Source organism: Myiozetetes cayanensis, unplaced genomic scaffold (genome assembly GCF_022539395.1).
Source record: "Myiozetetes cayanensis isolate MyiCay16 unplaced genomic scaffold, myiCay2020 scf3, whole genome shotgun sequence".
Lineage (NCBI taxonomy): Eukaryota > Metazoa > Chordata > Aves > Passeriformes > Tyrannidae > Myiozetetes > Myiozetetes cayanensis.
In genome coordinates, this window is record NW_026087521.1 from 53,482,311 (window position 1) to 53,494,839 (window position 12,529).

The 12,529-nt window shown below is 44.2% G+C and overlaps 1 protein-coding gene across 4 annotated transcripts in view; it reads left to right on the forward strand.

Annotated features, from left to right (window-relative positions):
- Positions 1–12,529, forward strand: part of SYN3 (synapsin III) — a 196,793-nt gene that overhangs the window by 15,864 nt on the left and 168,400 nt on the right. For 3 of the 4 annotated variants that reach the window (XM_050323705.1, XM_050323704.1, XM_050323707.1), the window contains one exon: positions 4,179–4,678. In XM_050323705.1, coding sequence (XP_050179662.1) covers positions 4,362–4,678 — 317 coding nt within the window. In that variant the 5' untranslated portion in view covers positions 4,179–4,361. Of the gene's footprint in view, positions 1–1,591; positions 1,664–4,178; positions 4,679–12,529 lie in introns of those variants that run through there. The other variant, XM_050323706.1, reaches the window with a different exon arrangement.

Below are 12,529 nucleotides of genomic sequence, written 5' to 3' on the forward strand. Positions count from 1 at the left end.
GTGCCTTCTCCTCCTCCTCCTCTCGTGCTCTTTCCTGCCTGTCCCCTTTCCTTAGGGCTCACTCATCGTGCTATGCCTCATTTATTATTTCCCCATTCTGAAGTATAGCCCAGATCCCCAACCTGCAGCTCCACGGCCCAGATGCCCTGTTTTCCCAGACAGCTTTCAGGAGCAGCTGTTTCACACAGCACCAGATTACTCCTACATGGTGAGAAGCAGCTGCTTATATTGCAACTAGAGGAACTCCACAAGAATTGTTGCCTCGTCTGGAATCAGCCCACGGGCTGTGTTCCAGCTGTGCAGGGGCTACCTTCCTGGGAGTAAGTTTGTGCCTGGCACAGCATTACGTAGGTGATGTGTCTCCATATGTTCCATAGGGAGACACTGGTGTACACAAGCGAGGCACAACTTGATGGTGTAGAGCCAGCACCTCTCCTACCTGTGGCTCTGGAGTGATAAAATACCGCTTAGCAGATCTGTCTTGCTTCTGATGGAGGTGTAGGCTCCTGGCTTTGCTGAAGTTACAGCCATGCTCACTTGCTAGGGTAGGGTCTCTATGTGCACTGGGTGGATGCAGTGCTGCATGAGAGCTGCACAGAGGCAGATTTGGCCTGACGTGCTGAGCCCTCAGGAAGTCCATGGGGAGTTTCAAGCAGTAGGAAAACTAGGTCCTAACCCACTCAACCTGTGCCTGTATGAAAATGCCTACTGCTGAAAGTTAAATAACAGCAAGTGTGCAGGATGCAGAAATAGGCCATGAGGTTTTCTAGTAATCAAAGCAGCTGGAAGGTTACACTGCTCCCATTGCAGAAAAGATCTCCTCTGTGGCAGCACTAGTAGCAATTGACAAATCAATACAGCAAAGACACCAATAACCTCATTTAAAAAAAAAATCTCTTTTAATGACATTACTCAGATCATTAGAAAAACGTATGTAATGACAGGAGGACAGTCTGTGCCATCACTCTAAGATACCCAAAGTTGAAGATCCTGACAGGAACCCCGGAGTGCAGCCAAGGCATTACTCTCTGCTGCAGCAGTGTCATGCTGTTTGAATTTAGCCTCTGCATACTTTGCCAGAGGGAGATTTCCTCATGACATCAGTTGCTTAGTTTTTCTCTCCTTCCTTCCCAAGCCAACAGTCTTAGCAGCTAGTGGAGGCAGTGCCAGCTAGTAGAGCGAAAGGCCAGACTAAATGCAGTGTCCCAAATTCTCCAGACAAGAGAATTTTGCCAGCTCCCAGCATCTCTTGGGCAACATCTTCCACTACTAAATCCCTAGTGGAAAAAAAAGATGGGTCAATGTAAATACTGCTGTTTAAAAGGGTCCAGGAAGAGAGTGATCATGGCCTTGCACTAAGTATGATAAATTGTTTAGTGTGAACACTGGTCACAGTTCTGGAGGCCTGGTTGCAGAGGAAACCTGTGTGCCTTCCAGGCACATCACAGAGTACTCTGACCCTACCCAGCCTTGATACACCCTATGCCACATGTCTCCATGCCCTTCTTCCTTCAGTGCAGGGCAGAGCAGAGATGTTTGCCCTTTGCTTTACTGACTGATGCTTTGCAAGATATCCATGTTCATTTGCAGAGTGCAAGTCTCGCAGAGGAGAAAGTAACCATGCAAGCACCTGGCAGTGTGGGAGAAGCACCTTCACAAGCATGTAAGTCCTGATGGACCCTGTCCCAAGGCTTGTGAAATGAGCCTGGTCCAGCCTGTATGGCTGGGGCTAGGTTCCCTCCCGTGGCTGAGAGCTGCCACAGCAGGAACCAGCAGCTCTGATGCAGCGCAAAGCGTGCAAGGGGCAGGCATCTTGTGAAAAGATGCTTCTCCCAAGAGCAGTATCAAACTTGTATCCTATGTCTTGCTAATTAACAGAAAGAGCCTAGAAGAGAGCACACCTAACTGCTGTATGCACTGATGTAATACTCATTTGGACCCCTTCTGACAGTAGACAGATCTCTGGGATGCTCCTCTTAGCCTTGACTGGACCTACTCTTGAGTGGACTGTTATTCAAGTGAGGGGATTTTGCTTGTTTTTGTCAAGTAAGATAGAACACACAGGTTCCTGAGCAGAGGACAGTGCAGCACATTTTTACCCAGCCTGTAGTGTATAAATCCCCCAAAGCCTCTGTAGGCTCTACCACTAGGATCATCCTGGACAGGAAACAGCGGACAGCTCTGTGCTGACATTCAGTTACTGTGGTAGGACAGGAATAGGCCAAGTGCTGTGTGGGTGTATATATGAGGTGAGCAGGTAGCTCATAACTCATGAATACTATCTGTTAACTGCTGTTTGGAACGACTGCTGCAAAAACAGGCAGTGCTACCAAAGTGCTCACTGGTGTGCGTGTTCACTGACGTTGTGCAGTCACCGGGCGTGCCAGGACCAGGAGGGAAGTCAGCACAATGCCTCAAGATACGTTATCGACTGTAAATGTGGCAGGAAGTCATTAAAGATTTCCTGAGCTATGCCCTGGGAAAAGACTACCTCCAGGCTCCAGCAAAGTCAGAGGACTTGCACTGCCAGGGCTGTGAAATCAAAAGAAAAATTACTGTAATAAGCCAATGTCAGCAGCTTCAGCAGGGAGCCCTCTGCTCCAGATGGATCCTATGCCCATGGGTTTGGGGTGGTGATGGATGATGATATTTCTGGCATATGTGCCAAGGGGCTCTTTGTAGCTTGGTAGGCTTATTTGAGCTTCCCTAAAGGTTTGGGGGCTACAAGGGTGATGGACATGGGCAGGCTTGAATTCTTCATCTGTAAAGCTTTGTGAATCCCTACACATGAAAATAAATGAGAGCTTATTATGAGAAAGCTATTTGGTTGCTCCATGAGCTCTTACCCACGACTCCAGGATGGAGATTCACAGACACTGAGCTCTCTCAGACCAACTGGGAAAAGACAGTTTTCTGCCAGGAGGAGGCAATCACACTTTGGGACAACAGCATGAACAGTAAGGGAGACCAAACTACATGAAGGCAAAGCTCCAGTATTTGTAGGAGGTCATTCAAAAAGGCTTGAGGGGGTTAGGACATGATTTAAACAATGATACCAAGACTGCATGTGACTCATTTCACTTAATATATGGGAGAATTCTTATTTTCATTACTGCAGATACATATGTCTTGAAAAACATAGCTGTTTTACCAGGAATAAATTTTCTTCTTCTTTTTTTTTTTCCCCCCGCTAAATCTCACCAAACAAGACTCAAATGCTGTCCCACCAGATAAAAATTTCTTGGGAAATTACTGTGGACATCTGTTTTCTGGGATGTGCCTAGAGGTGAAAAATTCTTTAAACTGTGAGGTTATTCAACTGCTGAAATACTTGGTATTCTGAGTAAAAACAAAGACATCATACTGTGGTCAAGAGAGAAGAGTCGAATACTTACATTTCACAGTGCTCACTTTCTCACTTGAAGAGATGAGTGGAATGAGAGATCTTTCTTTTTTTAGAAAAAACCCCAAGAGCGGGAACAAAAAGTATGTGAAGATTAGACAGCCAAACTTCTAGTTTGAGTACCTGCAAAAATCTTACAAGTGAAGTTGTAAAATCAGACAACCTGCTAGTATCTAGCAATGAACCACCAACATGCACCTGGTTCAGAGTCTAATTTTGAGTGTAGAGAGTAGCAGGGACAGAAACAAATAGTTTGAAGCTGCCACTGCACTTGATCAAAATGTGTGTAGGGATTTCTCTACTATTTATTGTTTACATGCTATTTGAATTCAGGATTCCTTAAGTTCAGAGCCCTGCTTACAAGCCTGTCAAAGATAATACAACTTTTTATTCATTTCAACCATTTACTGGTTATTGTATAACAAGCATGTGTTATTTTTAACACACAAAATACCAGAAATTAGTCTCTCTTTTTAAAATTAACATTTATGATCAGAATAATTTTTTCTTTCTCTGCAGTGAATAGTTATAGAGTTGTTATCCCCTAAGGTAGTGCAAGCTGGTAATACTAACCAGAAAATGTTTGGGGATGAGAGTTGTGAAGCATATTTTGTCCTACCTGTTTGACTGTACCAGTGTAGCATACTGCATAGCAAACAGTAGTCCTTTCTTCTCTTGTGGATTAAGGTACCCATCGTAGAAGCCAACAGGGTTTTTCTTATCTCAATCTCACAGTATGTATCTCACGTATATGTCTGTGATTCCCTTCCTATAGGAGAGAAAGAAAATACAGCTGAACAAATAAGGCATATTTCTCCATCAGGATTTCAACGGAGAAGACCTGCCTGCCTGGGCTGTAAGGAGGTACCCACACAGACACAGAGACGTCCCCCAGGACTGGTGACACCATTGTTCAACCTTGCTCTTGCTGAGAAAGTTTCCACACAACACTGCAACAATGAATTTCCTCCGGCGGCGTCTCTCAGACAGTAGTTTTGTGGCAAATTTGCCCAATGGCTACATGATGGACTTGCAGCGCCCTGACAGCTCCACGAGCTCCCCGGTTTCTCCTGCCACAGAGAGAAAGCACCTGCACCCACCTCAACCCTCGCACTCTTCCTCCACTGGCACCAGCATCTTCAGCTCCATCTCCAGTGCCATGAAGCAAACCACACAAGCGGCTGCAGGGCTGATCGATCACTCGGTCAGCCCCACACCACCAGTGGCCCAGAAACCCAAGATCCTCCTGGTGATTGATGATGCGCACACAGACTGGTAAGGCATCAGCAATCCTCCCACTGAATTCAGTTTCACAGTGTTTGGGGGATGAGAGGGTTCTGGGAATCATAGATAATCTGCAGAGGGGTACACAGATGCTTTCACATCTAGGTCACCAGCTCTGGCCCCGGGTTGGTTTCTGTCAGATAACTTGCATAAATGGCAGAGTAGGCTTTTTCCATATCTTTCTTGAAAGAAATGTTCATTTGGTATTCATTAATCACCTTCCTCATAGCCTCAATATGTGAGCACGCAGAGGGCATTCTCGACTCAGCAGGCTTAGCCAAGCTGTCAAATCTAGCAACAGTCCTAAGAGGTCACAGCTGAAGGTGTGTTAGTGTTGTGGCTCAGGACCTTAACCCACTGTTTGTGCTGGCTCTGAACATTAAAAGGGACTCAATCTCTCCAGCTCTCAATCTCTCTTGATCTTTTCTCCATCTGCAAATTTATACATAAATTATCAAAAGATAAGCAAACTTACTGCTGCCTGGTCAAGATCCCTTCATGCACTAAGCATAGCAATAATTATAGGCAAAAAACTCTCAGGCTCAGCTAGGCCTCAAATATGTCTTGTTCACGCAGGTCTCTTTTCAAACACAAGCTTTTTCCTATGATATTGGCTAGCAAAAGACCATCTCCAAAGGGTAGGACAACTGAAGTCTTCTGAAATCTTAGAGAAATTACTTATTGCTTGCTTTTGTTTCATCTGCCAGCTTGTCACAAGACAGAAAAAGGTAAGAGTAGCGCAGGTAAGGAGGCAATATTGAAGACTTCAAAATGAAAGAAGTTGGATTACCAGGTCTTGGCCAAAGGAGGTTTATTTTATTGTTGTTTTCATCCCATGTCACTCTTCAGTACAGTTGTCACCTTTGGTCTTCTTTGCCTAACCGGAAGAGTGGGAACAAGGTGACACTTGCCTCCCTGGGTGTATCTTCACAAGGCAAGATCTTCACTCCTACCTAAAAAGGGACCATGACTGAGTACAACAACAAGTCAAATATCTTCAGCCAACTTGAAGAAAGAGAGGAAAATGGTGGGATTTTTCTCAGAGGAAGAACAATTTTTTAACTGAGTGGGAAAACCCCTGATAAGGTAGTTGTCATATCATATGTTCCACTGGCCTCGTGTCTTTTATCACAGTAGCAGCCTCTTAATGCCAGATAGTTCAGAACCAGTCTGGCTCAACCAGATCTGATCTCTCTTTACTGGGTGCACCTACAAGTCTCACTAACCTCTGCCTCAGTGAAGTGTTTTTGCAGTTCCTTGAGGACACTGCCAGGTGGCAGTCCCTTAACATAGCATCCTCCATCTGGGGATGGGAGTGCCTTTGATGCACAGCTCTAGCATCTGGGGCTTAGCCGGCACTGTGTAGTCCAAACACTTTAATCAGAGAGGAAAGCCCAAGCTCAAGGGCCAATCTAGTTTTAACTTGAGATTAATGGTGCTGAAGGTAGTAAGGGGAAAGGACAAGGAGGGGTTGGACTCTGCTGCAGTTTTAAAATACACACTATGTTTGAATCCCTGCCTTTATGTCTCCCAGCTGCTGTTCTGTCATACAGACCTTGTGGTCTGTGAGCTGAGCTTGCCCAGGGAACAGCAGCTGGGATATATAAAGAGAAGGTATGGCTACCTTCACTCCTCCCCTCGTGTAAGTACTCCACATATCCTGCTGTCTTGGCTATCCCTCTGCTGTCTATAACTTAGCAGTTTCTAGACATGATGGGATACCCCTTTCATTTATCCCTGCTCTCTGCCTATATCTACAAGTTTGCAGGTATCAAATCTGCTTGCAAAGGCTCCCTGCCTTTACTCTCTTTACACTGAATAAAATCAGTGTATGAATTCATTACCATACCCTCATACGTGTACAACATGAAAAACACGGAAGGAACATTGCTAACCCTTGCCTGCCATGGCTCTTTGTAGCATGAGCAGAAATACATGCTTGGAAACTTTCCCAGCCTAAAGGCAGCAGCACACGGTCCTTTCTGAGAGCATACCAGTGCAACCACTCCAGTGGGCCAGGAGTGCTACTTGGCGGTTGATTTTTGTGTCTCCAGGAAACTCAGCAAACCCTTGAGAGCAGCACTGAAGAGAAGTGGCTCCATGGCTCCGTGGATGTTTATTTTTGGTAAGGTACTTCTGAGCAATGCCAGTCATCTTCTTGGTTTCAGCCAGGGTGTTATGTGAGTTCAGGCTGAGCAGCCTGAGAAAGCAGAGTTTGCCTTGTGAGAGCACAGCTGACGAAGCTGGTTCTCCAGGGATTCTGACTGTCTACTCTGCATCATGTACAGAGACAGTCCCAGACTTTGGAAGGTGAACAACACTGTATTTTTACCTCTGTGCTGGTGATTTTGGGTTTAGAAGAAGCACCATGTTTGTAACGCATTTCACTTCTGCCTGCTCTGGTTCTTGCTACCTGTGAAACTTTTGTATTTGGTTTTTGAGAAACCCTTTCCTTCTCTTTTTGAAACAGTTTACTAGAAAAAAATCCCCAATAAATATATACTGAAGCACTGCCTTTATTTTAAGGGTGGGGGATTTCCATAGTACCTCCTCCCCCAGAGCAAGTTACACAGGACAAGGACTAGCTTGTTCGTGGACAGGAAGGGTGAGAGACAGTGGAATCTGCCATTTGATTTCTCTTCTCCAAACGAAAACACTTTCTCAGAACTGGAGACTGTAGCAATATTGCCAAGCCAGACATTAATTTATCATCACTGTTTGTATTACAGCAAAGAGCTGCAATTGTGGATTAGGATGAGGTGTTGCACAAGAGCATGACAAAATGCTCTAACAACTCAAATAGGCAAGTACATGTTGAATGCACTTTAAAGTGACAAATGGCAATCCTTTCCATTTTCAAGGAGCTACTATGTCTTGATGGTACAGTACAGCACTCTACTTCTCTCAGAGGCCTGGATGAAGGAAAGAGCATCCATGGTAATCCATGGCTTGTCTTCCAGCATAAAACCCTTGCTGTTTTTGACATGCAATATGCTCTGGTTTATTCCAAAGACAAAGTACTATAAAAATAATGTGAGTCCCACAGAATATGATCAGCTGCTTTCTGCATTAGCAGCAGTAAAAGAAAGGTACATTCTATTAAAAGCAAGGGAACTTACCCAGCTTTCTGCTAAAGTGGCAACATTTTGACAAATTTTCCATTCTTCTCCAAGACGCAGGTCTAGCACATTGCAAGGAAGCACACAGTGAATCACCATGTGCAGGATGTGCACAAAAGGAAAACACTGTCACTATAACTCCCTTATGCTCTCAGCTTTGACATTCATCCCTCAGAGGCAGGCACATCAGTGAATGTACCTGTGCATTAACACACTAGGGAAAAGCTTGGCTTCTCTTCAGTCAGCAATGGTATGTTTCTCAGCTGGGAACCTCCACCTGGAGAATGAGGCTCCTTCTTGTGGTCTGGGAGTATCTGTGCTTTGGGAGACTTCCAAAAAATCCACAGCTCACCTACACATCTACAGCAGCTGCCAGAAAATAAGGAGCTCGCACATGAATACACGTGCACGTGTTAAACACACCGCAAAAGGGAGCAGGACCATGAGGAAGGGGGACAGCAGAACTCCATGCAATGGCATATGGGCCAGCTCTGGCAGCCTGACCTCAGTCAGGAGGAAAACATCCCATGTCTGGCAAGCTCCTTTCCCAATGTGCTATTAAGTAAAATAGTGCTCTTGCTGGATTGAATTTCTCAGCAGATCAAACAGGATTTAGTGCTGTGAATTGTTAACCCCCATCCTCTGTGAAAGTGCTCAGCTTTCTAGCCTAATGCCTCATGTTTAAACAGCTTACTGGGGAAGTGATCAAGCACAGCTAAGGCTCCTATTAACCACAAATGCTAAAAGCGTTGCTTCCTGGACTAGTCAGCATAACAAAGTTGTTCTTGTTGCATTTGTTAGATATCTTTGGCATATTTGTGAAGTAGCTCATGCAGCTTTTCATTGTTGTGTTTCATCCACGTTTCAAGAGCTAACAGTGCTTCATGCTGTCTTGCACAAAACACATGTACCCTACTACATGAGAGGGTTGTGACGTGCATGTTTCACCAAAAAATAAGTCACAGAGGACGTGTTAGGAGCGAGAAATTGCATTGTTTTTTCTCCCATTTACTTGACAGGCAAATCTGCCTGAACATCCTGTCTCCAAAAATTTTAAGATGAAGAAAGAGAAAAACCGTGATTAATACTGAATGAAATCCTCTTAATACATCTGAAATGGTTCTTTGTATAACAATAATGTCTTGATTCAGGTCTAATTACGGACTGATTTGACAGGATTACTGTTTTATACTGTTCAGAGGAAATTATCAACTTTTTTTTAAATAGAACAATTTTTACTTCTGATAGCACAAGACAATATTGAGCCTTAAGTACATCATTTTCCTAAAAATAGGATTGGTCAAATGATAACACTCTAATACTGCTTTTTAGTAACATGGGGGTTCTTATATCCTAATTTCTTTTTTCAAGGAATTTCTTTTCAAAAATTTTAAATGAGCGGCATGAGTCATTTCATGCTTTCAGTACACTGAAGGTGATATGTTAAGGCAGCCACTAAGAGGAATATCTCTGTACCTAACTCATTTAAACATATTGGAAAGTTTTGGACTTCAAGCTTGAACTCAGGAATTTGCAGGTTAAATTGCAAAGTTTTGTCTATGTTTCCTGCTAAGAAGTCCCAAATCTTTTAACATAGTGGTAACAGGCAATAAATTATTATGAATTAGCTTTTTTTACACAGTGGTGACCTTTTAAGATTTCACAAGTTCTATGCAGCAATGCAGCTATAATTTGAAAAAAAACTAGACGTAAAAGTCACATTTTCACAAATCTGGCTAAAAAACCCTTTTATTTTCATTGTTTAGCCATGTCTACCCAGTACTGAATATTTCTGTTCCTATAATTCTTGTCAAATTCTACCTCTTGAGGAGGGGAAAGGGGAAAGACGAGGTAAGTTTGTGGTAAATGTGTACGTGTGTGTTTGTGCACATGTGCACACTTGGAAGCAGCATGAAGAGTTTCTGTATTCCTTAGTATACTGTCACAGGGGTGAAAAGGAGGCAAGGCTGTCAAAAGTATTCAAGAAATTGCATTTATCACATCGCTTTCCTATCTGTTTTAGGTACATCACCGTCCTGTCTGTCTGTATTTTTGTCCTGCATATATGTAAAGCAGCTTGGGATCTAGTCCCCCTAAATGAAAAGTGATACAGAAATGTAAAGGATTAGTATCATTACAGAAATAGACACAAGGAGCATGGAAAATATTCCCCACCAGGTTATAACTATGCTAATGCAAGTCAAATCTAGGACCTTAATTGCTTTACCAGAGTTCCTATAAATGCATAGAATTTAACCTCAGAATGTCCTGCCTGGTTTTTTTTAAAAAACCAAACCAACCTTCAGATAGATTTCTCAAGGTTTGTGAGACAGATTTCTTCTGCCTGAATGTCCGCAGTCCTGCCCCAGTGTTGGTTCAAGTTAGACCAGTTCTCCTGCTCCTCAAGTTCAGGGAGAACAGAAGTGGGCAGGAAAAAAATATTGCCAAATCCTCAACAAAAATGATACCCCTTGAAAACAGCTCCAGGCCATACCACCTAAATTTAGTAACATGGAAATGGTCCAGAAATGCACTATTTTGATAATACACAAATTAAAATGGCCTCATTTTGTACTTAAAGCAGTACCCCACCTCCACTGCTTACCCCCTCGCCCTACCCCCACCTCCCACCCTCAGCTCTTTGTGGCCAGAAGGAATGTGACCACAGTATAGCCTGGGTGAGGGACCAGACCTACAACAAAGTGTCTTTCCTATTCTGAGAGCTCATAGAAGCACAAAAAGCTGTGTCCAAACGCAATGGTGCTGCACTAACTAGTGCTTCTTCTCTTGGACGGGAGGTGGCTTTGATTACCCCTTTTTGACAAGCAGGAGGTGGCACAGGAAGATGCTGGGAGGTCAGTATTGTGTGGGACTCCATAATTCCTTGAATGGAAAGAGTGGCCTGAATGGTTGTGTCTGCAATCATTAAATTGCTGGTGGCTTGCCAACCCAGGTCTCCCCGAAAACAGGCCTTCAGTTCCCTCAGAGAAAGGGAAGACTCACAAAAGATTTTTAAAATCCTTCTCCCTTCCCTTTCTTTGTGCATTCAAGCCAAGAAAAGACTCCCAGCCCTGTAGGGTAGGACCTCAGATCTCATCAAGGACCTCACCACGAGGGCTTCCTTTATCCAAAAAAAAACCCTAACCCATACCACCATCAGAACCCAATACAAACCCCTTCTGGAGAGTCATTTCTTCCCTTGATGTGATCCCACAACCAATAATGCCTCAGAGATGGTTTTATGGTAACCAGAGTGGGCTGAGTTTTGTGGTTCTTCCCAGAAGTCAATAAAAGAAGTCTGTTCCCACAGCCTGACCTTGGACACAGAGGACATAACCTGCGGTGCTGCAGAACTGGTTCTCCGTTTGGTGGCTAGAGCAAGCCAAGTGGTGACAGCACTGAGAGCAAGGTGACCTTGCCTTGGGGAGGCACAGAGCTGATCACAGCAGTATTGTGCCCTGGGGATAGAGCTGAAACTGTATGGAGCTCCTGGAAAAGTGTCAGTGTATTTAGGGTTACCTTTTGACCCAATCCAAACCTGAAGTTTACCTCTTGGTCCCTCCCTGTCTGTATGTACAGTGTGAATACCCTTTTTATCTTTCTTCACCAGCCTGTGGTCCATTTAACCTTTAATTCTGACCTTGTTTTCTGAGGTGTCAAAGCACACATCCATCACACTTATCCATCTTTAGCATTCCGACACTCTCCAGCCCTGCTCCAAGGTGCTACTGCAAATTAAATATTAACTACCAACCAGTCCATCCCACAGGTGAACAGTGCATAAAGGTCTCTGGGCCAAAGCAATTGTGGACTGCTCCAGTTTGCAGACCTTGGCATTTGTAGTGATTTTTCTCATCCCTATACCCTGGGCAGTCAGGACTTCACCATCTCTAAATTCCTTATTACATACAGCTGAGAATTGTTAAAGTGAGGAAAAGTGGTAACGGAGTTGAGGGCTGGCTCCTTGTTTTCACCCCTGAAATAAGAAGGGCACAAATGCATTTATCCTTCCCCCAGCATGTAGGGGCGGGGAGGGTCGGGGCATTCCAGCAGCTGCTGGTGAGTATCCTGGAAACTGTCTCCTATTTCCTAGTCCTAGCCCCTTTTATGAAGGAGACAATACAGACATACAGTGAGTGCCTTGTGCATCACTTGGGCCCCCAGGCCCTTTGACAAGGGGATTTTGTACAGTGGCTAACCCCCTCCCTACCTTCCCTGAGGTGCCCCCACACCCAATTCAGGGGGCTTCAGCCTTGCCTTTTCCAGGAGGATCCAGAAAAAAATTACATGCCTTATTTTCTCAAGAGGTTTGAGAGAAATATGTGTAATGTGATACCAGGGAAATAATTCAGATAGTTCCAGAATTTACCCATGGATGTTTTTTAGTTTGTTTACCCAGGTCTGTTCTTCATCATTTATCTCCTGCTTTCTTATACCCAGTCCCTTGCCTACCTCTCCCCAAGGGTCCCACAGGACCTGCGCTTCTTCCTGCTCCAGATAAGAAGCCATCTCCATCCAAAGTGTTGCTTAGCTTTCTTTGCTTGTTCTGTCTTGATCCAGAGGCACAAACTCAGTCAGGTGATTTGGAGGCATTTGCCATTACAATATCCTAGTGTCTTTCTTTGGCATGCTGTCAGTGATACTGAGCCCATTTCTAGGTTGAATTATAGAATCATAGAATTGACTGGGTTGGAAGAGACCTCCGAGATCATCAAGTCCAACC